The sequence below is a fragment of the Chiroxiphia lanceolata genome, chromosome 6, assembly GCF_009829145.1.
Source record: "Chiroxiphia lanceolata isolate bChiLan1 chromosome 6, bChiLan1.pri, whole genome shotgun sequence".
NCBI classification, from domain to species: Eukaryota; Metazoa; Chordata; class Aves; order Passeriformes; family Pipridae; genus Chiroxiphia; species Chiroxiphia lanceolata.
This window is the reverse complement of record NC_045642.1, coordinates 1,498,257-1,522,150: the sequence shown is the minus strand read 5'-3', so window position 1 is coordinate 1,522,150 and position 23,894 is coordinate 1,498,257. Positions and strand designations below refer to the sequence as shown.

The following is a 23,894-nucleotide window of genomic DNA, read 5'->3' as shown; positions in this document are numbered from 1 at the left end:
TCATAACAGTCCCCTCCCAGTACTGAGCCCCGAGCCTCAACCGCAGTCCGCCGGCCCCTGGGGAGCCTCTCCAGTCACCGCCCAAGGGAGGGACACGGCAGGCAAAAGCCGAGAAATGAGCATTTTTCATAACCCCAGACACGGAAAAGCCAAGAAATGAGCGTTTTTCTTAACCCCGGAATTTTTCATAACCCCAACAGAAAAAATAAAAAAACAGAAAAAGAAAAAAAAAGCCGGGAAATGTGAATTTTTCATAACCCCAAACAGAAAAAAAAAAGGCTAAGAAATTAGCATTTTTCATAGCCCCAAACAGAAAAGAAGCCAAGAAATTAGCATTTTTTCTTAGCTATGAAGAGAAAAAAAACCCCAAACCCACAAGAAATGAGCATTTTTCATAACCCCAAACAGGAAAAAAAAAAAAAAAAAGCCAAGAAATGAGCATTTTTCATAACCCCAAACAGAAAAAAGCCAGGAAATGAGAATTTTTTCTTAACCCCAAAATTCAGTGTTGCTGCCCAAGATTAAATTAGTGGATGCACGACTAGAAGAGAACACACTCCCATAATTAAAAACACACAAATCAGTCTCACTGCTCTGAGACACTAATTGTGACTTCTTTTCACCAAGCATTAAGCAGAGTAGTCGATATTAAAACTGTTTTAGTGAAGGTTTAAGTATTCCTGCCTGCTTTTGGAATTCTCTGATGTTATCTGTAGTTTATCAGAGGAGGATAGCTGGAGTTATCCGGATCCACTTCCTGGAAGCTGCCGCGGCCTCCAAGAGCCTTCTCTGGTCCTGCCCCTGTTCTCCATCCCTCCAGAATGAGCTCTGCTGAAGCAGAACTTCCCTTCCCTTTATCCATGGATAAAATTTCCGTTAAAAAGCAAAACCATACCGACCATCTACAGGCCTAAGTCCCACTCATGAGCTTTCTGAGGTGCCTTTAGGGATATCCATCCATGTGTCAGAGTTCACCCCTGAGGCAAAGAAAAACCAACAGTTACTACTCGTGGCCCTCGGCTCCACGACACGGGGTTTACAAACACACACAGGCTCCACGAAAAGAGGAAATAAAAGTTGGCAAGCCCTATCCAAGGGGAAACACCCCCTTGCTCTCTGCCAAGCTGTTTCCTCCTCTTTTTTTTTTTTTTTTTTTTTTAACATCTGCCAGGGATCCAGGACTCGGTTCAGCAAAGCCGAGGAGAGCAAGCAGAGGGACAGATGAAGAAGGAATGTTCCTCGGGGAAGAGCAGCTCTTTACCGAGGCCACTGCTTTTCCTTGTCAGTCAGAGGGACGTAGATGACGCCCATGAGCTGGGTCTCCACGATGTGCCCGTCGCTGGTTTTGTCGTACTGCATCAGGACCTGGTTCGCTTCCTCGGGCCCAACGGGCAGGATCAGCCTCCCGCCCGGCTTCAGCTCGTTCAGCAGCTGGGAAACACAGGAATCCGAGTCAGCGCGTCGGAAATGACACCACAACCTTCCTAAGAACTTTTCTAATCGTTTTAATGAGTCATAATTGTCACTGCAGCCGGCATTTAGCGAGGCTTCTCTTCAAGGCTGCTGTTGTGGGAGAATATGGTTTGGGAAAATTCCTGAAACTTTAAATTGTGCTAGAACAACTGTAACGAACCTTTCAATGAACAAAGCCTGGGGGAGAGTAATATTGGATATACTGCTGAAACTGGACACAGGGAATGCTGAATTTATAGACCACAAGGACATTTTGCAGAACCCTGAGATAAAGAAGAAACTAACAAAGACAATTCAGCAATTGTACTGAAACCCTTTCTACCCTAAAAGATAATAAAAAGACTGAAAACGTGCACTAATTAGCGTGAGAAGCGAGAAATTGATAGAAGATAGAATAGTAATTAATGAAGAGAATTATGTAATTTATAGCCCATGAACAGTAATTTCTTTGTTTGCTAAAATGTGTAAGCAGTGAAAAGTTTTGAAAGTCAATGTGCATTTAGGTGGAATATCCCCATGCACCCGGTGCTTTGAATAAAGCAGTGCCTCCTTCCTAATACTGAAAATAGTTTGATTTATCCCGAGATAGTTTGATTTATCCCAATATCAGAGAGTTTGATTTATCCCGAGATAGTTTGATTTATCCCAATATCAGAGAGTTTGATTTATCCCGAGATAGTCTGATCTATCCCAATATCAGAGAGTTTGATTTATCCCGAGATAGTCTGATCTATCCCAATATCAGAGAGTTTGATTTATCCCGAGATAGTTTGATTTATCCCAATATCAGAGAGTTTGATTTATCCCGAGATAGTTTGATTTATCCCAATATCAGAGAGTTTGATTTATCCCGAGATAGTTTGATTTATCCCAATATCAGAGAGTTTGATTTATCCCGAGATAGTTTGATTTATCCCAATATCAGAGAGTTTGAATTATCCCGAGATAGTTTGATTTATCCCAATATCAGAGAGTTTGATTTATCCCGAGATAGTTTGATTTATCCCAATATCAGAGAGTTTGAATTATCCCAAGATAGTTTGATTTATCCCAATATCAGAGAGTTTGATTTATCCCGATGTTTTTGGCGACGAGCAGAGTTCCAAAAAAAAAAAAAAGAGATACTGGGAATAAGCCATGCTGGAAAGGACACGACAAATAAGAAGCTTGTAGTGGTTCCCCAATTAGTTTTCTCACAAAAAAAAAGAGGTAGAGACACCCAGCAGGGCCACTCTCACCTCCTTGGGGACGGTCGCTGCGGCCGCTCCAACGTGGATCGCGTCGTACGGAGCCTCCTCGGGGTATCCCTGCCTGCCGTCTCCAACTGCAGGAGGGAAAACACGCGGGGAAGATTTGTTCTCACAGCAACTCAGAGCATCCACACAGACTGGAACGACTTCAGGGAGCAAACCCGAGGCGTTCCCGGAGAGGACAACCCCGGGGGTGGCATGGAACTCACCCACGAGCTTCACACGGCCGGAGCTGAGCAGCGTCGGATCATCTTCCTGGACGTTCCGGATGGATTCGTGCACCAGCTCCTTGATGTGCTCCACTCCCACAGCTTTCCCTGTCGGGCCAGTCTGGAAAGATCAACATCAGTCCAACACCTGGCACCTCCCATATCAAAGAGAGGTGTTTGATGGAGCGGGTTTCAGTGGGAACTGGAGAGCTGGCATAAGCTCCAGAGCAGAGTTTCTGAACAAGAGGTGCAAATACTCCTGATTTTAAGGCTGAGGAATCTATCAGCTGCTTAAGGGATACACAGACACTGTCCACGGGGATTCCCAGTAGTCTGTAACTGCCAAGTCTCCAAGGATTCCCAGTAATCCTTCATTGCCAAACAAATCATTATTTGGTAGAATTAGCAGCTTCCATGGCAAGTTCTTGACTAATTATCCTCCTGAGTAACTTGACCAGCTTTCTAGCACTTCACAGCAAATAATTCCAGGAGTTCAGAAAACAAGGAAACAGACTGTGAGTAATGAAGACATAAACTAAAAGGAACCCACAATGGACTATCCACAGTGGATAAACACACAAAATATCTCATGGCAGATACAGCCTCCATTTAGATCCCAAAGAAGTATTTGTTTTCAGTACAAGCTGGCCTGGGAAGAGACTCCCCTTCCTCCCACCTCCTGCTCTCCCCACCGAAAGCACATTCCCGCTGTCCGAGCTGGGAATGGGGTGCCGTGAGCTCACCATCCTGGCAAAGCATGCAGTGAGGTATCCACTTCCAGATCCCACATCCAGAGCCTTGGCACCTTCCACCAGCTGATCCTTGAGCAGCTCCAGGGCGTGGGCATGCTGTGTGGACATGGAGGTGGGAAACAGCCCGGGTTTAGTCTCCTCTCCTACCCCTTTTCCTTGTTCTCCGATTTAATCCCAGCACACCCGGCCCTGTGCCTGACACTTCCAGAGCGAAACTCAAGGGTCAGACCTGGAAGGTCTTTTGGCAGAGCCACACTTAGGAAGAGGCTCAGGAATTACATGTGAAACAGCAAGGGAAAAAATGGACAACACAGAATTCCCATCTAAGCGCACTTTTAAAGCAACTGAAAGATTATAAGGGAAACTCCTCTTAAAACAAAAAAATCCCTAAAGAAACAAGCAGGATAATCATGTGTTCCACTTCTGTACTTGAAGAAAAATGAAATATAAAAAGAGAAATAAACAATTCCCTCCATTTCTGTTTGAAGTGAAGAGTTTTCATCTTACCATGTGTGGGGCGCTGATCGTGGCCTTGTAGCCTAAAAGGAAACAGGTGACAAAGTTGTTTGATAAAGAATAAAATTGCCCATGGGAACAGTCCTTAGTTCTCCCACGCCTTCCCCTAAAAACAGAATTTCAGAGAATCCCAGGATGGTTTGGGTTGGAAGAGACCTTAAAGCTCATCTCATTCCACCCCCTGCCATGGGCAGACACACCTTCCACTAGCCCAGGATGCCCAAGCTCCATCCAACCTGGCCTTGCACATTTCCAGGGATGGGGATTCCACAGCTAGAGCTTTTCCCAAAACGACTCACCAATGGATTGAGGAGAATCCATGTACGGGTAATACTTGATGTAGTGACCTCTGTCCGTGGCCAACAGCACATCAAAGACTCGCTGGGACTTAACGATCCCTTTTTCTGGGAAGGAAGGAAGAGAGACAGGCAGGACTGAAACCCTCAGCACACCAGCAAGAAGAGATCTGGAAGGGGAAGCACGTTCAGGGAGTTTGTGGATCTGAGGGAATTCAGCCTCAGTGTGAGAGGGACAGAAAACAAATGCCAATAGAAGGACATCCTTTCCCAGTTCCACTACGGTCCCAGCCAGCAGCCCATCCCCAGAGGGTGGTGGTGACCTGCATCCACATTTCTGGCACTGCCAAGTGTAATGGGAGAGAAATGGAGTCACATTGCACTCCAAAAAGCGGAGACTCCAGCTCAGGTTTCCGCAGTGAACTCAAGAGCGACTGCTGCAGAGACATTCCACGGCCCTTCCAGCCTTTCTGGGCGAATTCTGGCAGGGACTAACCAGCTCCAGCAGCAGGGGAAGCTCAGAGCTATCTCTGTGTGTGTTCCAGCCCGCTGTCTGGAGCAGACCAGGAGCGCCGGGCACCAGGAGCTCCGACCCCCAGAGCTGAAGGCACAGCCTGGGTGTCCAGGACACTCGGCAGCACCCACAGGCTCCGAGATGCAACTCTTTAAAGGGCGTCACACACTTCCAGAGGCAGGGAAGGAAAGCGTGTAGAGGCTTTCCTGCCCCTTCTGGCATAACACCTTGTCTCTGGTTATAAATAGAACGAGTTCAGGCCGGGACAAAGGCCGAAATTCAGGAATATCAACCCCAGCCCTTCAGAGTGAACAGTGTCACACTAAACATCCGTACGCCGGCATTAAATATCCGTACACCGGCCTTCCAGCGGATCCTGCTGGGACTCACTGTAGAGGTTGTTGACCAGCTCCGCGTGTGTCTTCCCGCTGGATGTCCAGGCCATGGTCCGGGCGAACAGCAGCCCCATGAGTGCCAGCACCGCGCGGCGCGGCAGGCGGCTCATCCCACGGGCACAGCAGCGGCCTGCGGAGAGAAGGGGGGGTTCAGAGCCACCCCGAAACTCCCCCTTTCCCGCTGTCCCGCCCTCACTAAACCGCTGGGAATGTGACACAGGCTCACCTGCGCCGCCCGGGACAACTTCCGCCCTTCTCCAACATGGCGCCGCGGCGGCGTCAGCGCGCCCCTCCCACCCTGCCGATCCCCCGCGCCGCGGACCAATGGGCGCCTTGCCCTTGCCGGCGACGCGCGGCGATTGGTCAGGCCCGGGCGCTGGTGACGCGCAGGGTGAAGCTGCCGCGGCTTCCCGTGTGCGCGGTGCGGTGAGTGCGGGACCGGCGCGGCCCCTCCGTGTCCCCTCCACGGCCCCTCCGTGTCCCCTCGTGTCCCCTCCGCGGCCCGGAAAGCGTCCTGGAAAGCGGGGGGGACACGGCGTTCCGCGGGAAGGGGCGGAGGGGTTGCGGTGCCGGCGGGGGACCGCCCGTCTGTCCCCTGAGGGGTCTCCCTGGGTGCGACACCCTGGAGCGTGTCACTGCTTCCCAGTGGGATGAGAATTCCCTGAAACGCCCGCCGATGTGACTTGGGCCGAGGGAGACTGACGGGGGAGGCCTGGGCGGGGGGTTCTGCTCGGCGCTCACCGTTTATTCCCCCATCCCAGGACTCCAGGATGAGGATGATGGAGAGCGCGGACTCCGCGGTGCCCCGGTCCAGCGAGGACCTCTGGGCCGAGATCTGCTCCTGTCTGCCCCATCCCGAGCTCAAGGACAGCGGCGATGCCTTCACAGACTCCTTCATGGACTCCTACGCCCCGGGCAGCGGATCCGGTGGCTCTTCCCGGCCCAGCCTGAAGCCCTGGGCACCCCTGAACGACTCCGAGGTGTACCTGGCATCCCTGGGTGAGTGTCCCCCGCCGCTGAGGGGCCTGGTGACACCTCTGTCTGCGTGGCAGTGCTCTGGTCAGAAGGTCCCCCAGCTGTTTCGTGGAGAATCTGACTCCTTTCCCCTACTGCACTTGTGGCAAATGTGAAGCTCGCTCAGAGCTTCTTCAGCTTTGCCACAGAAAGCAACTTTTCATCCAGTAAAAGCTAAAAAATTTGGGCTTTACCCCCCTCGGTAAGTCAGAGGCTGCACACACAGCGACAAGGCAGGAGGAAGGGGTGGCAGAAGTGGATCTTTAAGCTTTTGTTTCTGCTAAAGCTTCCATCTTGCCTTCACTGCTGTTTTACAGTGCACTAAGCAGTGCATTGAGTGTGATTTATATTCCAGTTTGCATGAAAATTACAGGAACTCAGTGCCTGCGAGTTCTGTGCCCTCCTGTGTGATTTCATGGAAACTGAGCAGTAACTGTTATTAAAATCCCAAATGGGCAGAGTTAACTGATTGCATAAACCTTATTTCCTTCAGAAGCATCACCTAAAAATATCATCTTGTGTGTATGCAAGAAATAGACTCGTGCAGGCTTGAAATTCAGGGGTGGAAATGACTTTTAAAATAGAAATCAGCCTTGAAAAGTTAACCCAACTTACTTTTTTTTTGACAGAGAAGTCCAGATCCTTCTCTTCTTTCCCTTCAGGAAAAAAAAAAAAAAAAACAACAAAAATTAAATAAAGACCCCTCCTCTCTTCACAGAGAGAAGACTGATGAGGATCAAGGGCTTGTCCCAGGAGGTGACCTCCAAGGACATGCTGCGCACGCTGTCCCAGGCCAAGCAGGAGTGCTGGGACAGGTTCCTGCAGGAGAAGTTTGAGGCAGAATGTTACGTGGAGGGTCACGATGCTGACGAGAGGTAACGGGCGAGTCGGGGAGAAGGGGTCAATACTCACCTCTTAAAACCCAGAGTCAGGGCATTACAGGGAAATACCACCTCCCTGCAGCTCCCAGAGGCTGCCATGGGCTTTCTGAAGGATCTTGGGCTGGCCTAGAGGGAACACACGGAGCAAGTGGGGTAGGGAAAGAATGGAGCAGAGGAAGGAATGTCCCGTGTGTCTCAGGTTGGGATTTGGGGGCCATTACAGGGTTGGTGCCAGTCCTGGGATGAGATTTCCCCTCCGTGCCTCTCTTACAGTGCTTCTGCTCTCCCACCCATTACCCTCCCATGGATGATGAAGGAATTAAGATGAGAGCCCTGTTCCTCAGCAGTCTCCCATTTCCAATCACTTGGAACGCTCTCCAAATTCCTCCTTTCTCAGCTGACATTTTCCATGATTGCTTCTGGCTGACAGTCTCTCCCTTGAAGAAAATCTACTTAAGCCAGTTTGGGAATTAACTATGAAAAATAATCCGTGTTTATAAGGAGGTTTCAGAGTCTTTCTCTGGCCTGTTAACTTCAGGGGGATTTATATTTAAAACCAAGCCTTTATGTGCTCTTTCTACTGTTTTTAAAGGCTGAGGATGTTATCCATGAAAGAATTTTAGTCCCTAGAATTTGACTATGAAGTTAGAGGTCACTCCTGAATGGTGCTGAAGTTTTGAGTCTCACCCACCAATGTAATTAAACAAGCCTTAATTTTTAAGAACGCAGAGCTACGTTATTAGATTTTTAGGGTTCTATATGTTCTTTAGCCTTCTGGTGTTATTAACACTCACACGGTTTTGGATGTGCTTCCTGCTTTGGTTTTGTGCCCTTCCCTTCCCCCCTGTGTTTCCTGATCATCACAAAGAGGCAACTGGGGGCTTGGTTGGTTTGAACACAAGGGGTTTTTTTCTTCCAGCCCAGAAAGCTGGAAATGCACAGAATGGTTTGGGTTGGAAGGGACCTAAAAGACCATCTCATTCCACCCCCTGCCATGGGCAGGGACACCTTCCACTAGCCCAGGTTGCTCCAAGCCCTGTCCAACGTGGCCTTGGACACTTCCAGGGATGGGGCAGCCACAGCTTCTCTGAGCAACCTGTGCCAGGGCCTCCCCACCCTCACAGGGAAGGATTTCTTCCCAATATCCCATCTAACCCTGCCCTCTGGCAGTTTGATTGAGTTGGAATCTTTGGCATCAGAGACAGAGAACTTCCAGATGTGTAAAGGTTGAAAAGAATCCTTTACACTGAGAAAAATCAGAGCATAAAGCTTTTCTAACCGGAGCGTATAAAGCCCGACTGCAGCAGAATGGCTTTGTGGAGTGCCAGATTCTGCTTGCTCTTTTGGGATATGGATCAATCCAATGCTAGACCTCACCTGTGGGAACAGGAATACCCACAGAGGGGCAGGGATTACCCGTGGAGGCTTTTCCCGTCGCTCCTTCCGCGCGTTCCTGCGGGGCTTTGTTGCTGCCAGCTCTCAGTGTGTGTCTCTCTGTCCCCCAGCACTCTGGAGCACCTGAAGCGCTGGCTGCAGCCTGACAAGGTGGCCATCAGCTCCGAGGAGGTGCAGTGCCTCATCCCGCCGGAACCGCAGCCGGAGAAGCAGGAGAACGAGGAAGAGCCTCCGGCTGCGGAGCAGTGAGGGCCCCCAGAGCTGCCTCTTGCCCCAGCCCTCGGGAAGTTGTTCCCAGCCATAGTGAGAACAGGGAGGAGGGCACAGAGCAAATTTTCAGTGGTTTAAGAAGCAAAAAGAACACACCCCCCCCCACCACCACCACCACATGAAATTCCAGCTCTGGAGCTCCAGAGACGGCGACTGACGTCGGTAAGGACAAGAGGGAGCGCCTGTGACACAGCTGAAGTGAAACCCCACTCTGATCTTCTCCCAGCCTGCAGCCACCTCATCATTCCAGCCTGGATGTGGGTTGTTTGGAATCCACCAGGAGACACATTAAACAAAATAAACAAAGCAGTTGTTGAGAGGGATCAGAAAACACCACGGTCTAGAGCAGAGCAGAGAAAAACCACTGAATCGCTTCTTCCTGTCTTCTTCCTGTTTATTACTCACTTGGGCATTTTTTTCTCTCCTGCCAAGTCCACTGGGGTGTTTTCTCCAGATCTTCCCTGTTTCAGTGTGAGTTGCCCCAGGAAGACAGGTCCTTTTCACCCCTGTGAATTTCGGACCCTGCAGGAAGCTCTCACTGCATTCAATAAATTGATGGTGGCATTGATGTTGTACCTATTTCACACTTCCTAATACCCCCTAATATCCTACCTTATTGCGCAAACTCTCTATTATAGACTGGAAGGGGAGTATTTTTCCTCTTGTTTGTCATTTTGTACCTGTTCTTCATCCCTTCAGCCTCTCCCAAAGAGGGTCAGCTGAGATTCTGTATCAAGAAACCAAGAGTGATAACCAGGGAGGCCACAAACAGCTGCTTTTCATCACAGACTTGCATAGAATTCTCTGAATTGAAGTATATTTAGTATTTAATTGGGGTTTTTTACCCCGTTTAGCTCTGCAGAGGGTTATTTCCCTTTACTAATCGAAGAATCTGTAATTTCTGTGCTGATTTTTGGTTGATCTGCGTGTTCCACCTCGGCACCGACACTGGGGGTCGGTAGAGGGAAGCAGCACAAGCCTGTCAGAGCTCCTGAAGAGAAATTGTGGTTCCAGGAGTTTATCCACACCAGATTCATCCCGTGTTCATTATGTACCTGTTTGGAAATACATTTTTACGAGTAAATTCTTTCTAGACCTTCCCAGTTTCCTGTCTCTGTGCATAAATGGTGCTGCTCTCCCTGTCACCTCTGGACAGTTAATGTTATTTTATATATTCCTAAAGGTACCTGAGAAAGAAATGCATCCAAAAGATCTGAACCTGAAAGAACTCCAGAGCCACATCACCGACCATTTCCTTTGGAGAAAGGACCTGAGGGAGCAGCTCTTACCATTTCATTTGTAAAAATAATACCCATTCCAGGATTCTCTGACCTGCTCTATGGAAACATATAGGACAAAAGAAAATCAATCTAACTGATCATTGCAAAGAGTAAACAATAATTTCCTTAAATTAATTCATTCCTTAGATAGAGCTTTTATTTCTGCCTCCCATATATTATAAATATAATTTAGAATGATATTGCTCTAATTATAGATCACTAAATGATAATATGAAATATAGATTTGGGGTGGGTCTGTACTTATATCACCATTAAAAAAACCCTCAAAAACTCCTTTACAAGGTCACTGAAGCTGTGAAAAGCAGTGTGGTATGTCTGAGCAGTGTTGTTGCAATTGGTGATGCCACACATGGTTTGAGTAGCAAGGACTTTACCTCCAAGTAAAGTGGTTTATTTTAGGAAAAACAAACTCAAACAGATTTTTGGGTACAACCGGCAGCCTCACTAGGATTGGTTTTTGCTCCCACAGCAACACCAGCCTTCCTATATGTGGAAATAATTCCCACAGAGGAAGGTCACAGAACCATTTAGGTTGGAAAAGCCCTCTGAGATCATCCAGTCCAACCCCAGCACTGCCAAGGCCACCACTAAACCGTGTCCCCAAGTGCCACATCCACACAGCTTTTAGCTCCCTGCCAGGGCTGGTGAATCCACCACTGCCCTGGGCAGCCTGTTTTTAACAATTTAACCCAAAAGAGCCATCAGTGACAGAAAAGGCCAATTCTCAGCCAGCGCAGGCAGTTCTGCAGCACTGGTATCTGAAAGCATCACATCCAGCCCACGAGGCACAAGCACAGACCTGCCAGCAAGACACAGGGCATGATTTCCCAGGCGTGAGAAATGAGTAATCACAAAGGAAACATCAGCCCCCCTCCTCTTTGTACCTGTTAAAGACAATGTTTTACCTTTTTTCCCCGCAGGAAGCTGCTTTTCTGTGCCCCCTCAGAGCCCAGGGAGATTCGGATCACCCCGGTGTGGTGACACAGCCCCAGCCTGCCGGGGCTTTGCTTTCCAAATGAGGCACGATGGAATGAAATCCAACCCAATTCACCTGCTGCCTCATCAGAGCGAGGTGAGGGCAGGGCTGCAGGTACTGCCCGGCTGGGGGAGCACTTTGGGCAGCCAGGAAAGGCTCCCACCCACCCAAACAGGGGAAAAAGGGTGTTCACCATGAGCTGGGGCTGAGGGAATTGATCCCACAGAAGCATGAGCTGGCAGCACCCTGTGGTGATGCTGAGAATCACAGAATCCCAGAATAGTTTGGGTTGGAAGGGACCCAAAAGCTCATCTCATTCTACCCCCCTGCCATGGGCAGGGACACCTTCCACTATCCCAGGTTGCTCCAAGCCCTGTCCAACCTGGCCTTGGACACTTCCAGGGATGGGGCAGCCACAGCTTCTCTGGGCAACCTGTGCCAGCGCCTCACCACCCTCACAGGGAACAAGTTCTTCCCAATATCCCATCTAAACCTTCCCTCCTTCAGCTTGTGGCCATTAAATATCCCATCCTGCTTTGGAGTTGACAAGCTCTCAAGGATCTGGATTAGGAAAACCTGTGGTTCTTTCTGAAAACCACCCTGGTGACAAAGGAAAGGACCAAATCACAGCCAACTGATTCCTGTCAATCATCTGCACAGGGTGGGAGGGACACTGGGATGCTTCCAGCATCTCCAGCTCTCCAACTGGGAACCATCAGGGTGGGCTGCAGCTTTCCAACCCATTCTTGTACCCCTGAGCCAAGCCCCTGGTGCAGGGCCTACGAGCTTTGGGAATGAGAGTGACTTTTCCTGCAGGGTCTGGAAGCAGCAAAGATTAGGTCAAAGAAGGTTTTTCCAGGATAAGCCCATGCAGAGGGAAGAGCTCCCAGTGCTGCAGCCAGGTCACTCTGGCCATGGCACAGCCGGACAGGGATGGAGCCTGTGGCTGCCTCGGGGTTCACGTGCCCTGTCCCAGGCACCCAGTGATTCCTCATTCTGCTGGCAGCTCCAGAGCCCAGCTCTCCTCCCAAACCAGCCTCTGGCTCTCCTTATCTGACTGTCCTGCTCTTTAAAATTAACAGCAGCTCTCGCCAGGCACTGATACAAAGATGATTTTTTTCCTGCTGGTTATTTGACAGGGACGAGCCCCTGGCTCAGCTCGGGCAGCTTTAATAACCAGCCCAGCTCCGTCAGATTGGGATGAATTAATCACTGCCTCGCACCAAAACTCTCAATTCTGCAGAACTTCAGTGACTGCTCTGACAATTTCCACCCCTCTTACCCCCCAAAAATACCAATGGATGATGAGTATTTTTAATTTTCCCCTATTTAAGCAAGATGTGAGGGAAATGATGAAGAAATCTTGCGTGTGGAATCAGAGACTTCTAAAGGAAATGGAGCTGACAGGCAGCAACTGGCTCTGGATCAGGAGCCAGGTACTGCCCACGGTAAAAATCCATTAGCCCTGGACTGCACACTTATCCCAGGGAAAATCGGAATTATTGCCTCAGGCTTCAAAGAGATGCCTGTGGAGAGGCAAAGGAAAAAGAAAAGAAGAAGAGCTAAAAATGACCAACAGTGTCCAGCCCCCAGGTTCCCGTTCTCATGTGGGGCAATTCGCAATGGCTGGACCACCCTCAGCCCACCCTGCCCTTGCCCCACAACCACTTTTCCCCCTTTTCGCTCGCCCCCGGGATCCCCCGACGGGGCGGCCGCTGCCGACCCCCGGGACCCCCGCGCGGTCCCTGCGCCCGCCCCGTCCCCCCTGCACCTTTCCCCCCTTTGCAGCCTGGGGAATGCCCTGGATGAGGCCCCGCAGCCCCTCCCGGGGCTCCCCGCCGGGCCGGGGGGCGGGATGCGGCTCCACGCGCGATGCGGGGCGGAGGGATGTGCGCGTCCCCCCCAGTACCTGCGACACCGAGCGCCGTGAGTGGGAACGTCCTGTTCCTCTGGGACTGAAAGGCTCACGAAGCGGGAGGGGGAAAAAAAAAAAAAAAAAAGACAAAACAGGACAAAAAAACCCCCAACAACACAAAAATCCCGCTGAGAGCGGCGGTGCCGGAGCCTCCCGGTGAACAACACCCCGCGAAGGGAACGCTCCTCCTCATCCTCACGGGAACAGCGGCGGGCAGCGGGCGGCTCCCAGCCCGGAGCACCCCGGACCCCCGGCAGGTAAGAGCGCTCCGGGACCGGGGCTGGGACAGCGGGGTCCCTCAGACAGACCGGGACCACCCCAAAACCCAGCCAGAGCCGCGGGGTTCAGCCTGTGCCGGAGTGGGAGCGGGACCCTGGCGAAGCACAGAAGGGCTGGTTCGACTCCTCCGGGGGCATGAGACAGAATTAAAGAGTTCAACCGAGCTTCAGAATTTTCATTCTCTAATAGTTAATGAGCATTTTGGCTCCTCGGCTGCAAGTTTCCGGATGATTTTTTTGTTCCTGCCCCGGGCAGGGCACGGGGACCCGGAGCTGTGATACCACAGTGTGCGCTCTGCCTGTGCAGCCGGGGTGCAGAAAACCACAATATCCCTCGGTTAATTACAGGGGTTACTTAATTAATGCTGGTTTGACTCTCCACTGGGGGGAAAAGACTGTTCAGATCCTAGTGAGGGGAACGAAACATTAATTTTGACACCGTGGGGTCCAAGAGAAGGGTCCTGGAGGGGAATTCTTCATTCCCATACACTTTCTACTGGAATATATTTGACTGCATCCCCTCTGTGCTTCTGTGAGCAGGTTTGTGAAGGTTCCCAGGGAGTCAGGCATTCCCTTCCTCCTTCCATCCCTCCCAGCCCAGATGCTACAGGGAAAGACAGGAGAAGCCGAAGTTCCGTGGATGGTGGAGAAATAACTTAAGGGGGTGAAATAATCCAGCGGGATGGAGGAATGGGGCTGGCAGGGAGAGACATGAGAGCGCAGGGGATGGAAAGGACCCTCCTGCCCAGCTGGGTGGGCGGGTGCTGGCGGGTTGGAGTGGAATTAACTGGGGTAAATGAAAAGCAAGAAATGCAGGAGTGCCTTTTATTTCTGCCTCCATGAGGCTTCCGGAGCTGCTTTCCGGATCCTGCTGCCCCAAACTGGCAGCTCTCCGCAGATCTGGGCTGGCTGATTAACCATTTCACAGCCAGCTTCCCAACTTTGCTCTGTACCGGCGGCTGTGCAGGAGGACCTGGACGCTGGGGACGGCTCCTTCTGCCCAGAAATTCAACCCACAAGCGTTTCTCTCCCCTCTAGAGCTCACAGGTTCATCTCTGCTTGACTTTGAGGTGTGGAGAAGCCACATCGGCCACAGGGGCTCCCATGGCTCAACTGCTCAACAACTCCTGGCACAACAGCACAGTCCCCCTGTTCACCGGCCTGGACCTGCTCCTGGAGCTGAAGCCACTCTTCATCCCACTCTACGCCACGCTGGTGGCCGTGGCCTGCACCGGGAACCTCTTCCTCATCCTGCTCATCGCTCTCACCAAGAAGCTGCACTGCACCACCAACTTCCTGATCGGGAACCTGGCGGTGGCCGACTTCGTCATGTGCCTGGCCTGCGTCCCCCTCACCGTGTCCTACGCCTTCGAGGCGCGGGGGTGGCTCTTCGGCGTGTTCATGTGCCACTTTGTCACCCTGCTGCAGGCTGCCACCGTGTTCGTGTCCGTGCTGTCCCTCACGGCCATCGCCATCGACCGCTACGTGGTGGTGGCGTATCCGATCCGCAGGCGGATCGGCCGCAGGGCCTGCGTGTGCCTCGTGGCCTGCATTTGGCTGCTCTCCATCGTGGCCTCCGTCCCCACCTCGCTGCACACCCACTACCTGGACCTCAACGCCGTCGGCCACGACATGATCATCTGCGAGGAGTTCTGGAAGCACGAGGAGAGGGAGCGGCTGCTCTACTCGTGTCTGATGCTCCTCCTGTCCTACATGCTCCCGCTGCTGGCGGTGTCCGTCTCCTTCTGTGCCATCACCTACCGCCTGCACAGGAGGAACGTGCCGGGCGCTGCCTATCGCTGCCAGGACAAGTGGACCAGGACCAAGCAGAAGACCTTCCGGGTGCTCACCGTCTCCGTGGTCTGTTTTGCCATCTGCTGGCTCCCTCTCCAGGTGGTCAACTTCATCCGGGACATCGACGAGGAGTTCACCATCCTGGACAAGAGGTACGTCAACGTCATCCAGGTCTCGTGCCACCTGATTGCCATGAGCTCCGCCTGCTACAACCCTTTCATCTACGCCTCCCTCCACGACAAGTTCTGGTTCCACCTCAGCAGCTACTTCTACCGCAAGAAGAAGAGCTCTGGCACCGTGTCCTGCAAGGCTTCCCGGTTCAACACCTGCTCCACCCTGGCAGATGCTCCCACCAGCGTCTTGGATAAGATGGCTTTGCAAACCAGGTTATCTTAGCTGGAGGACCTCAAGGGAGAGGGTTTGCTTTCGGACCTGGAGGGCGCTTGGCTGTACACTGGGTGTGGGAGGCGGCTGCTGGTTGGGCTGGTTTGTTGCTGCTCCCAGAAAAGTCTCTCGTGCCTGGAAAGGCAACAAAACTGACAGGCTTTGTGTCCTAGAATTATGGAATGGTTTGGGTCGGAAGGGACCTTAAAGCTCTTCTCATTCCAACCCCCCCGCCACGGGCAGGGACACCTTCCTCTAGCCCAGGTTGCTCCAAGCCCCATCCAACCCAGCCTTGGACACTTCCAGGGATGGAGAAAGTGTCCTCATCACTTGAACAGCTCAAGGATGTTTTGTTCTTTGGGGACGACAAACCAGTGCAACAACAAACACCTGAGCCAGGCAAAGGTTTTGATGAAGCAGCAGTTTCTTGGCTCGTTGGAACAGTGCAATGGATGAGTATCGTGGCTGGGGATGGGGCATATCCCTCTATCCCAAATCTTGGCTGGATGTCGTAGGTGTCCAGCACCATGTCTGGAGCACAAAGACTTCACCCCGTGGCATATTTAGAAGGTGGGTCAGCGCCTGAGCAAGGCAAACACCCCTTGGGCACATTTGAAAAACTCTTTAGAGAGCGCACATCTTCGTTCTGTAGCATAAAGATTGTTCCTAAGCAACAGGCAGCACTTTGTGCCGTGGGAAGAGGTCGGCTCGCACGGGGAGCCGTGAAATTGCTGCGCATTTATCCTTTTAAATTGTGGGTTATTGGTGGGAGGACAAAGGAGGCTCAGAAACGTGCGTTCTGCAGGTGGAGATGGGGACACGTGGCCGCCGACAGCAGGCAGCTGGTTTGGAACGGGGGGGGGGACTCCATAACCTGCCTGGCTTGCTGGAGGAGCAGCCCCTGTAACCAGACCGGGCATCCCAGTTTCTCCAGCCAGATGTGCAGATGCAGCAAGCCTCATCCCTGAAATCATCGCTGCTCTGCACGGCCGAGTAGGACTCGAAAGATCCCAAGTGATGAGTTTTCTGGGGGTGATGCCTCAATCTCCGCTCCCTGGGCAGTTTAGGTGGCGTATGTCCATGTTCAGGCTCCTGTGGTGGAGGTGGGAACCCAGTGCTGGGCTGCTCTATCACAGAAACTGCTGGATAAAGGGTGGGTTCTCTTGTCAGATGCTCCTTGGCATCTCAGGTGCCTCTGAGGCCCATCATGCAAGCAGCACACACAGAAAGCAGCATCTCCTTGCACCGAATGCCCAGCTCGGTTTTAACCTCTTGATTTCCCAGGAGAAGCCTTTGGGAACAGCCCCCAGACACCAACACCCCCACAGCCGCCAAGTCTCGGGGTCCCAGCAGCTCCTGGCCACCAGTGGCCATGCCTCTGGCTCACCATGAGCTTCTGTGCTCTGTGGGGCTGAGGACTTTAAAACCCCCAGGCAGCACATCCTCACCCCTGCATGGAAACCGCCCTGGCATTGCCCATCCCTCCTGCTTCAGCGAGCAGCTCGGGCTCCCCCGGGCAGACACAGCCGGCTGGATCCCAACAGGATCCCTAATCCACTCCCCTTATGCCCATCCACAAGCTGCTGCTCGCTTACCTTCCTGCTAAGACCTCCATGGTGATCCTAGAAGGACCATATGGTCTTGCTGTGGGGTGACAGCAGAGACAGGGATGCATCCAATGTGATTCCAGTGACCTCTATCCCATTCCCACAGAGCAGCTCCCTCCTTGGCTTCCTGCATCTTCCTTGGAGCTGGGCTGGGCTGCTCATCCCAGAGGAGCCAAGCAAAGCCCTGATTGTCCCTCCTGTAATAAAGGCTTTAAAAGCTCAGGCTGTGTGTGTGTGTTGGTGTGAATCTCACAAAACCAAGAAATTCTTGACTGCAGGTCAGTCACATCACAGGAGGATGCTGACTGGGATGTATTTAGCTCTGTCACCATATCTGTCTGACATTTCTTCCCAATATCCCACCTAACCCTGCCCTCTGTCAGTTTGAAGCCATTCTCCCTTGTCCTCTCACTACCAGTCTTGATTTCTTCTCTCTTAATTTCCTCCCATCACAACCTCTATTACTTCACTCTTAATTAAAACCCCTAAATTGCCCTGAATGGCTCTTCTTGCCCTTTTTTCTTCCCCCCAGCTCTGGCTCAGAGACATTATTGTGACAAGGTGGGTGGCTTGGAAAGAGGAGACACACACGCCCCCCTCATCCCCATCACTGCAACCATTTATCTGCAGGATCATTTAAAAATCCATATATCCATCCTGGAGAACTGATCCACAAAGAGGACGAGGTTTCCTCTTTCGTGTTTCCAGACTAGACTGGAATTTGCAGTTACTGAGCACCCAGAGAGCAAATCCCCACCCTCAGGTCCCCCTGCTGAGATGTTTTGCTCATTCCCCAAATTACCCTGCAGGAAAAGGGAAAACACTATTTTGGGGGGGGTGGATTAAAAGCTGAGTGGCTTCTGAGAATAAACCCAGAAATCCCAGAGCTACCGTCTCCGATTCACAGAAACCAGACTCATAAAGGAGAGCACCGTTTGTTTTCTTAATGGAAGTAAATTAATTAGATAAACTGGGGAGAAAAACATGTTTGAAGGCTGATTCTGCAGAGCTTTCCTCGCTGGGAGGTTTTCTACCAGGAACCTGTGGGCATAAAGGGGATATTTTTGTTAAATCATCCTCAGTTATTAATAGTTTTGCCCAATATTCTGCCCGAGCACTTTTCCTCCTCACAAACTCTCTTGTCGGTTGAAAAATGGTTAATAATGAATGGACTCTACGATCTTAAAGGTCTTTTCCCAACTAAACAACTCCATAATTCTATGATCCTCTTTTCTACTGGCATTTTGGTGCCTGTAGCTCTCCCACCTGCCAGGGCACAGCCCAGGAACATCCAAGATCATCTGTCTGGAGTTGTCATTGACTTGGAAACTGGGAATGCTGCATTTAGGTGGATCTCCATCCGCTTTTTGCTCACACAATCCTCCTTAGATTGATTATAATTAGTGATTTCAATAGCCCAGATATGTGACTTCAGCCTCCCTGTTTGTTTTTGTCCCACATGCCCACCCTCCAACCACCCTCCTACCTCTGGTGACTCAGTGGCTTCTTCCTCACACTCAGGAACCCAGGATGCTGACACTTCCCTGAGCTGTGTGAGGGCACCTCCAAAGACCACCTTCTCAAATGACAACCCCCAGCATCAGCTTTGGGCAGGGATTTTTAAACTGAATAAGGATAGGGTTAGATGGGCTATTGGGAAGAAATCCTTCCCTGTGAGGGTGGTGAGGCCCTGGCACAGGTTGCTCAGAGAAGCTGTGGCTGCCCCATCCCTGGAAGTGTTCAAGGCCAGGCTGGACAGGGCTTGGAGCAACCTGGGATAGTGGAAGGTGTCCCTGCCCATGGCAGGGGACTGGAATGAAATGAGCTTTAAGGTCCCTTCCAACCCAAACCTTTCCAAGATTCCATGATTCTGTGTCTTAGCACCTGGCATGGAAGAACAACCACACGTCCTTCCCAAACCTCCTCATTTCTCATCTCATTTCTAATCTCTCTCTGCCTTGGGCTGTTTAGAAAGTTGGAAAACTTCCCTCGGTGTAATGACCCTGCCAATGGGGTTTTCCTCATCAGAAACCTCCAAAAGGGAAAATACTGGAGACCAACAGTGGGATTTAACAGCAGGAAGCACCCGGGCCATTTAGGCTCAGCCTGTTTAGATGTCTACAGCTCTAAGGGGCAGATAATGTAATTTATTACGGTGCTGTTCTTTCGAAAGCACTCGAGAGATTATCATTTGAAAGAGCTTACCTACATGCAAGGTATTATTCCCATTACTTGATCCCCATCCAGGTTTCTCCCACGGCTGCAGATGATGAGGTCCTTTGTCCTGGTGCTGCAGAATGAATCGTGATGAGCAAGGATCAACGCTGCTTCCATGTGTACTCTTGGAAATTTCCTCCTTTGTCTCCTAATCAAGCACAGCAAACAAAATTAGCCTGGTAATTTTCCACTGGTTTTAGCCTCCCCCCCTCACTGTGTTTGTTCTGTCTGGATGTCATCAGTGATGACAAAACAGCCAGAACAGAGGAGCTCCTCGGCTGAGCCGGGATTGTTGGGCAGATTTTGTTTGTGGAGCTGGAAAATGCTTAGAAAATGTTGGTTCATTTTGTCTCATTACTGTTATTTCCTGGTTTATTAAGAATAATATTCCAACCCAAGCCACCGCTTCTGATTTCCTTGAGAGGTCTTGCAAAATACCTTTCACATTTCTCTGAGCAGATTCCACGGGCTGTGCCCAGCTGTGCCCAACTCTTTCTTCCTGGGCCTTGGCTCCAGCTAAAGAGGCAGATTTGCAACATGTAATGAGTAAATTAGGCTTATTTTCACTTATCTTGGCTAAAAACACAGTTGCTACAGCTCAGGCCCCAGTAATGATCCTGGAATGGTTTGGGTGGGAAGGGACTTTAAAGCTCATCCAGTCCCACTCCCTGCCACGGGCAGGGACACCTTCCACTAGCCCAGGTTGCTCCAAGCCCTGTCCAACCCAGCCTTGGACACTCTGGGGCTGGATCCCATGGGATCAGACGGACTGAACACCTCCCCATGGATGTCACCTCTCTGTGAACCACTGGATCCTTCAGCAGTGGTGAATTATTGAAAGCGCCGCAGCTGATTTATGGACACTCCCACTTCCGACTCATCCCGTATTCCCCCACTGCCTCCACTTGCCGTGAGACACTCTCGAGCACTCACATTTTAATTTCTGTGAGTGTGGCAGGCTCCTGCTGCAGCAAACGAACCAAGATTTCCTAAACCCCAGTTTACGTCTCATCCATCAGTTTTATCCATCATCCCGCTCCCGCAGCCGATGCCAAGAAGCTCCTTAATCACACGCCATGGTCACTGCTCCCTCGCTCAGGGACAAATCTACCACTTGCCGGACTTAATTCAACATTGTCCCCGAGCTGGTGATGAGGGATGGGGTGCTTTGTGCCAGTCCCAAAAACCTACAGCCACATCCCAGCTGGGTGCGACCGCCCAGGGCTCTCCCTCTGGCCGAGGATGGAGCAGGGCTGGGAGACACCTCAAAAATCCCACACCCAAAGCATCGCTTTTACTAATCACTTTGTGTATTAATATCCAGTTTAGGGAGCGATGAGGCAGACCCAGACACTTCCTGCAGCAGGGACGGGGTCATCTCACATCCCCTGGCAGCAAAGACCTCGGGGTGATGCACCAGAACCCCCCACGGGGTCCCACCACAGCAGGGTCCCAGGCAGGGGGTGGTGGGTGGTTGTTTGCACCCCCGGATCACTCCAGCCCATCTCCTGGCTCTGATTAGGGTAATTAGGCCGAAGCCACGCGCAGCGTGCGGGTGCCGGGCGCTAATTCCATAAAGGAGGCGAGCGCTGCGATTGCCGCGGAGGGAAGCGCTGCCGAGCGGCTCCTGGTTGCCATAGGAACCCATCAACCCCTGGGAAAAGCCAAATTGCTGGACCGAGTCGGCTCCCTCGGTGGTGGCAGTGGGGGGCTCTGCCTGGTGACACCTCTCCTGCTCCAGGAAGCAGGAATGGAACCAGGGCAACCTCAGGGGGTGAAACGTAGTGGTGGGGATGCCTAGAACTCCAGGCAGACCTTAGAGCCCTTTCCTGACCCTAAAGGGGCTCCAAGAGAGCTGCAGAAGGACTTTGGACAAGGGCCTGGAGTGACAGGACAAGGGAGAACGGCTTCCCACTGCCAGAGGGCAGGGTTAGATAGGGTATTGGGAAGAAATCCTTCCCTGTGAGGGTGGGGAAGCCCTGGCACAGGTTGCCCAGAGAAGCTGTGGCTGCCCCATCCCTGGGAGTGTCCAAGGCCAGGTTGGATGGGGCTTGGAGCAAGCTGGGCTAGAGGAAGGTGTCCCTGCCCATGGCAAGGAGTGAATGGGATGGGCTGCCCTGGCAGGGGGATGAAAGGCCCCTGCAGGTTTTACCAGGGCTCCATTGCTGAGCCTCTGTGTGATGCTGATAAAGCTCCAAAGTTCTGGACTAGGATCCCTGCAGCTCCTTATCCCAAAAACACAGCAAAAAAAGGCATTGCAATAATCCCACTGGCTGGCAACAAGAGCTTGGAGAAGCAAACAGATGAATTTTTAAGATTTACCTTCAAACTCAGCCCAGGGCACAGCCTGGTCCTTCTCACCACGGCAGGGATTGTCACCTCCCGGGCCACCCCGAGCCCAGAGCAATGCCTGGAGACATCCAGGCAGGTTTACTGATGCTCATCCCTCCTGTATTAACAGGAAATCTTAATTTCTCTCTTTGCCACAGGGCGTTTCCAGGCTGGCAGCTCCTTCCTTCCACCTTCCTGGGTCTCCATAATTATTTACATGTGGGCTGTGTTTATTGGCAATTAGATGGTTCAGTGGCTCCGAGACATCAGTCTCCTCTTTAACATGTTGTCTGCCAGATTGCTTCCTGCCGGCAGTCCCTGTGGGATGGGGAATTCTGCCGAGCCCTCCGGGGCTGCCTGTGGATGGGAGGGAGCAGCTGGCAGAGTTCCCCCCACTCGGAAGAACAACGCTCTGGCAGAGCAGGTTTGGAATTTGGAGCCAAGGGGAGGGGGTGATATTGTGTTAAACACTGTGAAACCAGGTGGATCCGAGCCCTGGGAGAGCAGAGGGGTGGGCAGGGATGGGCTGTGCAGGAGCATCCCAGCCTGGAGCAGGGAATGGAGGGATGTGACAGCCTGGGATGGGGCCGTGCAGAGACTTTGTGCCTTTGCAGCTCCATCCTGTCAGTGCCGGGAATTTGCTGCCGGAGCCAGTCCTGGCTCCAAGGAGCTCTTTGTGAGCACTCAGCAGGGAAGAGCCCCCACAGCCCTGCTTTCCCAACAGGGCTCTGCCACAAACCAGATGTTTCTGTGGCCACCCAGAGCATCTCCAGCTCCTCATCCCCAGCTGATGCCGCTCGGTTCCTTCCAATCCCCCAGCCCCAAAACACCCTCCAGCCCTAGAACGCCTCCCTCAATCCCACAGAACAACCTGATTCTGGATGGGGCTTGGAGCAACCTGGGCTAGTGGAAGGTGCCCCTGCCCATGGCAGGGGGTGGAACTGGATGATTTTTAAGGTCCTTTCCCACCCAAATCACTCTGGGATTCTCCCCAAAGTCAGGCTCGCTGGGCTCTCATCAGTTCCACTTGGACTTGCTAATGATCAGGCAGTGGGACGGGGGTGTGGGATGAGTAAACAGCGCGGGGATCCAGATATTTATTTGTATTTGTTGTGGTTTTACATTTTAAATCTCAAGCCTTTGCTGTTTCCCCCTGCCCAGCCCTTTCCTGGGTTAGAAACGGGCCTGGATTGCCACAATGGGCCTGGATCGCCACAATTCCACCCCTCTGCCAGCAGGAGATCAAGCCCTTGCCCAGCCACACTCTTTATCCTTTACTCCTCACTCTGGCACCTTAAAAGTCCCTCAGCAGGGGTTTCCTCAGGCACCTTCATGTTGCTGCTGGTTCCCCCACCCCTGTTTTCCTTCTCACCTGATGCTCCCCAATAAACAGGATTGCTGGCAGCTTTTCCCAAGCCCTCGGTGCTTCCAGGAGTGCAGAAGGATGTGTTTAAGCCCTGAAGTGCCCTGTTGTTCCCCATTCCAAGCTCCCACCAGCAAATAGCACTCACCAGAGCCACGGAAAGGTGCAGTTCCCATGCTGATCCCAGGCCTCACTGCAGAGCTCAGCGAGGATAAACCCTGATGGGATTTATTTTAGTCCCTCTTGTAGCTCAGCAAGGATTCTGTGGCTCCCATTAGCACTTTGGGGAGGTATAAAGCAAATTCCTCAAGTTTCTTGCCTGGAAATCACGTTAAGATTTGCTAAAAGCAAGAGAAGATGCAGTTTATAATTCTGGGTCTGCAAGGGAAAAGCTTTTGGTGAGTTTAAATCCAAAGGTGGTTTTTTCCCCCAAAGAAAAGGAAGCCACCGCAAATGTCTTTATAGGCAAATGGAAAACATACTTGGAAAACACCCTGACATGGAGAAGAGGTTGGATATAACCAAGGGAGGAGACTCCTGCCTGTTACCTGAGACGGGATTCCAGCTTTGGATTCCCGCTACAGACGTCCTTTGGGATCTCAAATGTGGGGCAGCCCTGCTGGACTTGGTGGCACCAGCACTGCAGGGAGAGCAGCTGAGGTTCTACAGAACCTTCCCACCCGACCGTGACATTTCTGATTCCTCCTCTTTTAACCCAAAGCACCGACTGCCAAGGATAAGGGAATCCAAGGAAAAGCACGTG

At 51.7% G+C, this 23,894-nt stretch overlaps 4 protein-coding genes across 5 annotated transcripts in view; 2 read left to right on the top strand and 2 right to left on the bottom strand.

The window, feature by feature from the left end:
- The window catches only part of LOC116787990 (deleted in malignant brain tumors 1 protein-like), a 499,349-nt gene that overhangs the window by 45,665 nt on the left and 429,790 nt on the right, over nucleotides 1–23,894 (bottom strand). The gene's annotated exons all lie outside the window — the stretch shown is intronic.
- LOC116788637 (protein-L-isoaspartate(D-aspartate) O-methyltransferase-like) lies at nucleotides 483–22,169 on the bottom strand. 2 transcript variants are annotated; one of them, XM_032691662.1, is made up of 10 exons: nucleotides 22,165–22,169; nucleotides 18,132–18,135; nucleotides 5,401–5,535; nucleotides 4,500–4,604; nucleotides 4,192–4,223; nucleotides 3,676–3,780; nucleotides 2,933–3,053; nucleotides 2,712–2,797; nucleotides 1,262–1,431; nucleotides 483–977 (listed from the first exon to the last, which is right to left on the bottom strand). In XM_032691662.1, exons 3-10 carry the CDS (start codon nucleotides 5,513–5,515, stop codon nucleotides 965–967), a joined length of 747 nt encoding a protein of 248 aa, XP_032547553.1. In that variant the 5' UTR covers nucleotides 5,516–5,535; nucleotides 18,132–18,135; nucleotides 22,165–22,169; the 3' UTR covers nucleotides 483–964. The 2 variants fall into 2 exon arrangements, with proteins under 2 accessions (XP_032547553.1, XP_032547552.1); XM_032691661.1 differs by lacking the exons at nucleotides 18,132–18,135; nucleotides 22,165–22,169 and adding an exon at nucleotides 5,632–5,659.
- Nucleotides 5,779–10,068, top strand: CCDC32 (coiled-coil domain containing 32). Its single transcript, XM_032691691.1, has 4 exons — nucleotides 5,779–5,831; nucleotides 6,167–6,404; nucleotides 7,138–7,294; nucleotides 8,806–10,068. The coding sequence occupies exons 2-4, from the start codon at nucleotides 6,176–6,178 to the stop codon at nucleotides 8,942–8,944; spliced, it is 525 nt and encodes a 174-aa protein (XP_032547582.1). The 5' UTR covers nucleotides 5,779–5,831; nucleotides 6,167–6,175; the 3' UTR covers nucleotides 8,945–10,068.
- LOC116788617 (prolactin-releasing peptide receptor-like) lies at nucleotides 14,359–15,880 on the top strand. The gene has a single exon (XM_032691630.1). It carries the CDS (start codon nucleotides 14,540–14,542, stop codon nucleotides 15,623–15,625), a length of 1,086 nt encoding a protein of 361 aa, XP_032547521.1. The 5' UTR covers nucleotides 14,359–14,539; the 3' UTR covers nucleotides 15,626–15,880.

Excerpts from the sequence above, each read along its gene's own strand:
- LOC116788637 (XM_032691662.1), bottom strand. The coding sequence starts at position 5,515 with ATGAGCCGCCTGCCGCGCCGCGCGGTGCTGGCACTCATGGGGCTGCTG. Across the intron at positions 3,054-3,675 it reads CTGCATGCTTTGCCAGGATG|ACTGGCCCGACAGGGAAAGC; the intron begins GTGAGCTCACGG and ends TGATCTTTCCAG. Across the intron at positions 2,798-2,932 it reads CGGCCGTGTGAAGCTCGTGG|TTGGAGACGGCAGGCAGGGA; the intron begins GTGAGTTCCATG and ends TCCCTCCTGCAG.
- CCDC32 (XM_032691691.1), top strand. The coding sequence starts at position 6,176 with ATGAGGATGATGGAGAGCGCGGACTCCGCGGTGCCCCGGTCCAGCGAG. Across the intron at positions 6,405-7,137 it reads GGTGTACCTGGCATCCCTGG|AGAGAAGACTGATGAGGATC; the intron begins GTGAGTGTCCCC and ends CTCTCTTCACAG. Across the intron at positions 7,295-8,805 it reads GGTCACGATGCTGACGAGAG|CACTCTGGAGCACCTGAAGC; the intron begins GTAACGGGCGAG and ends TCTGTCCCCCAG.
- LOC116788617 (XM_032691630.1), top strand. The coding sequence starts at position 14,540 with ATGGCTCAACTGCTCAACAACTCCTGGCACAACAGCACAGTCCCCCTG.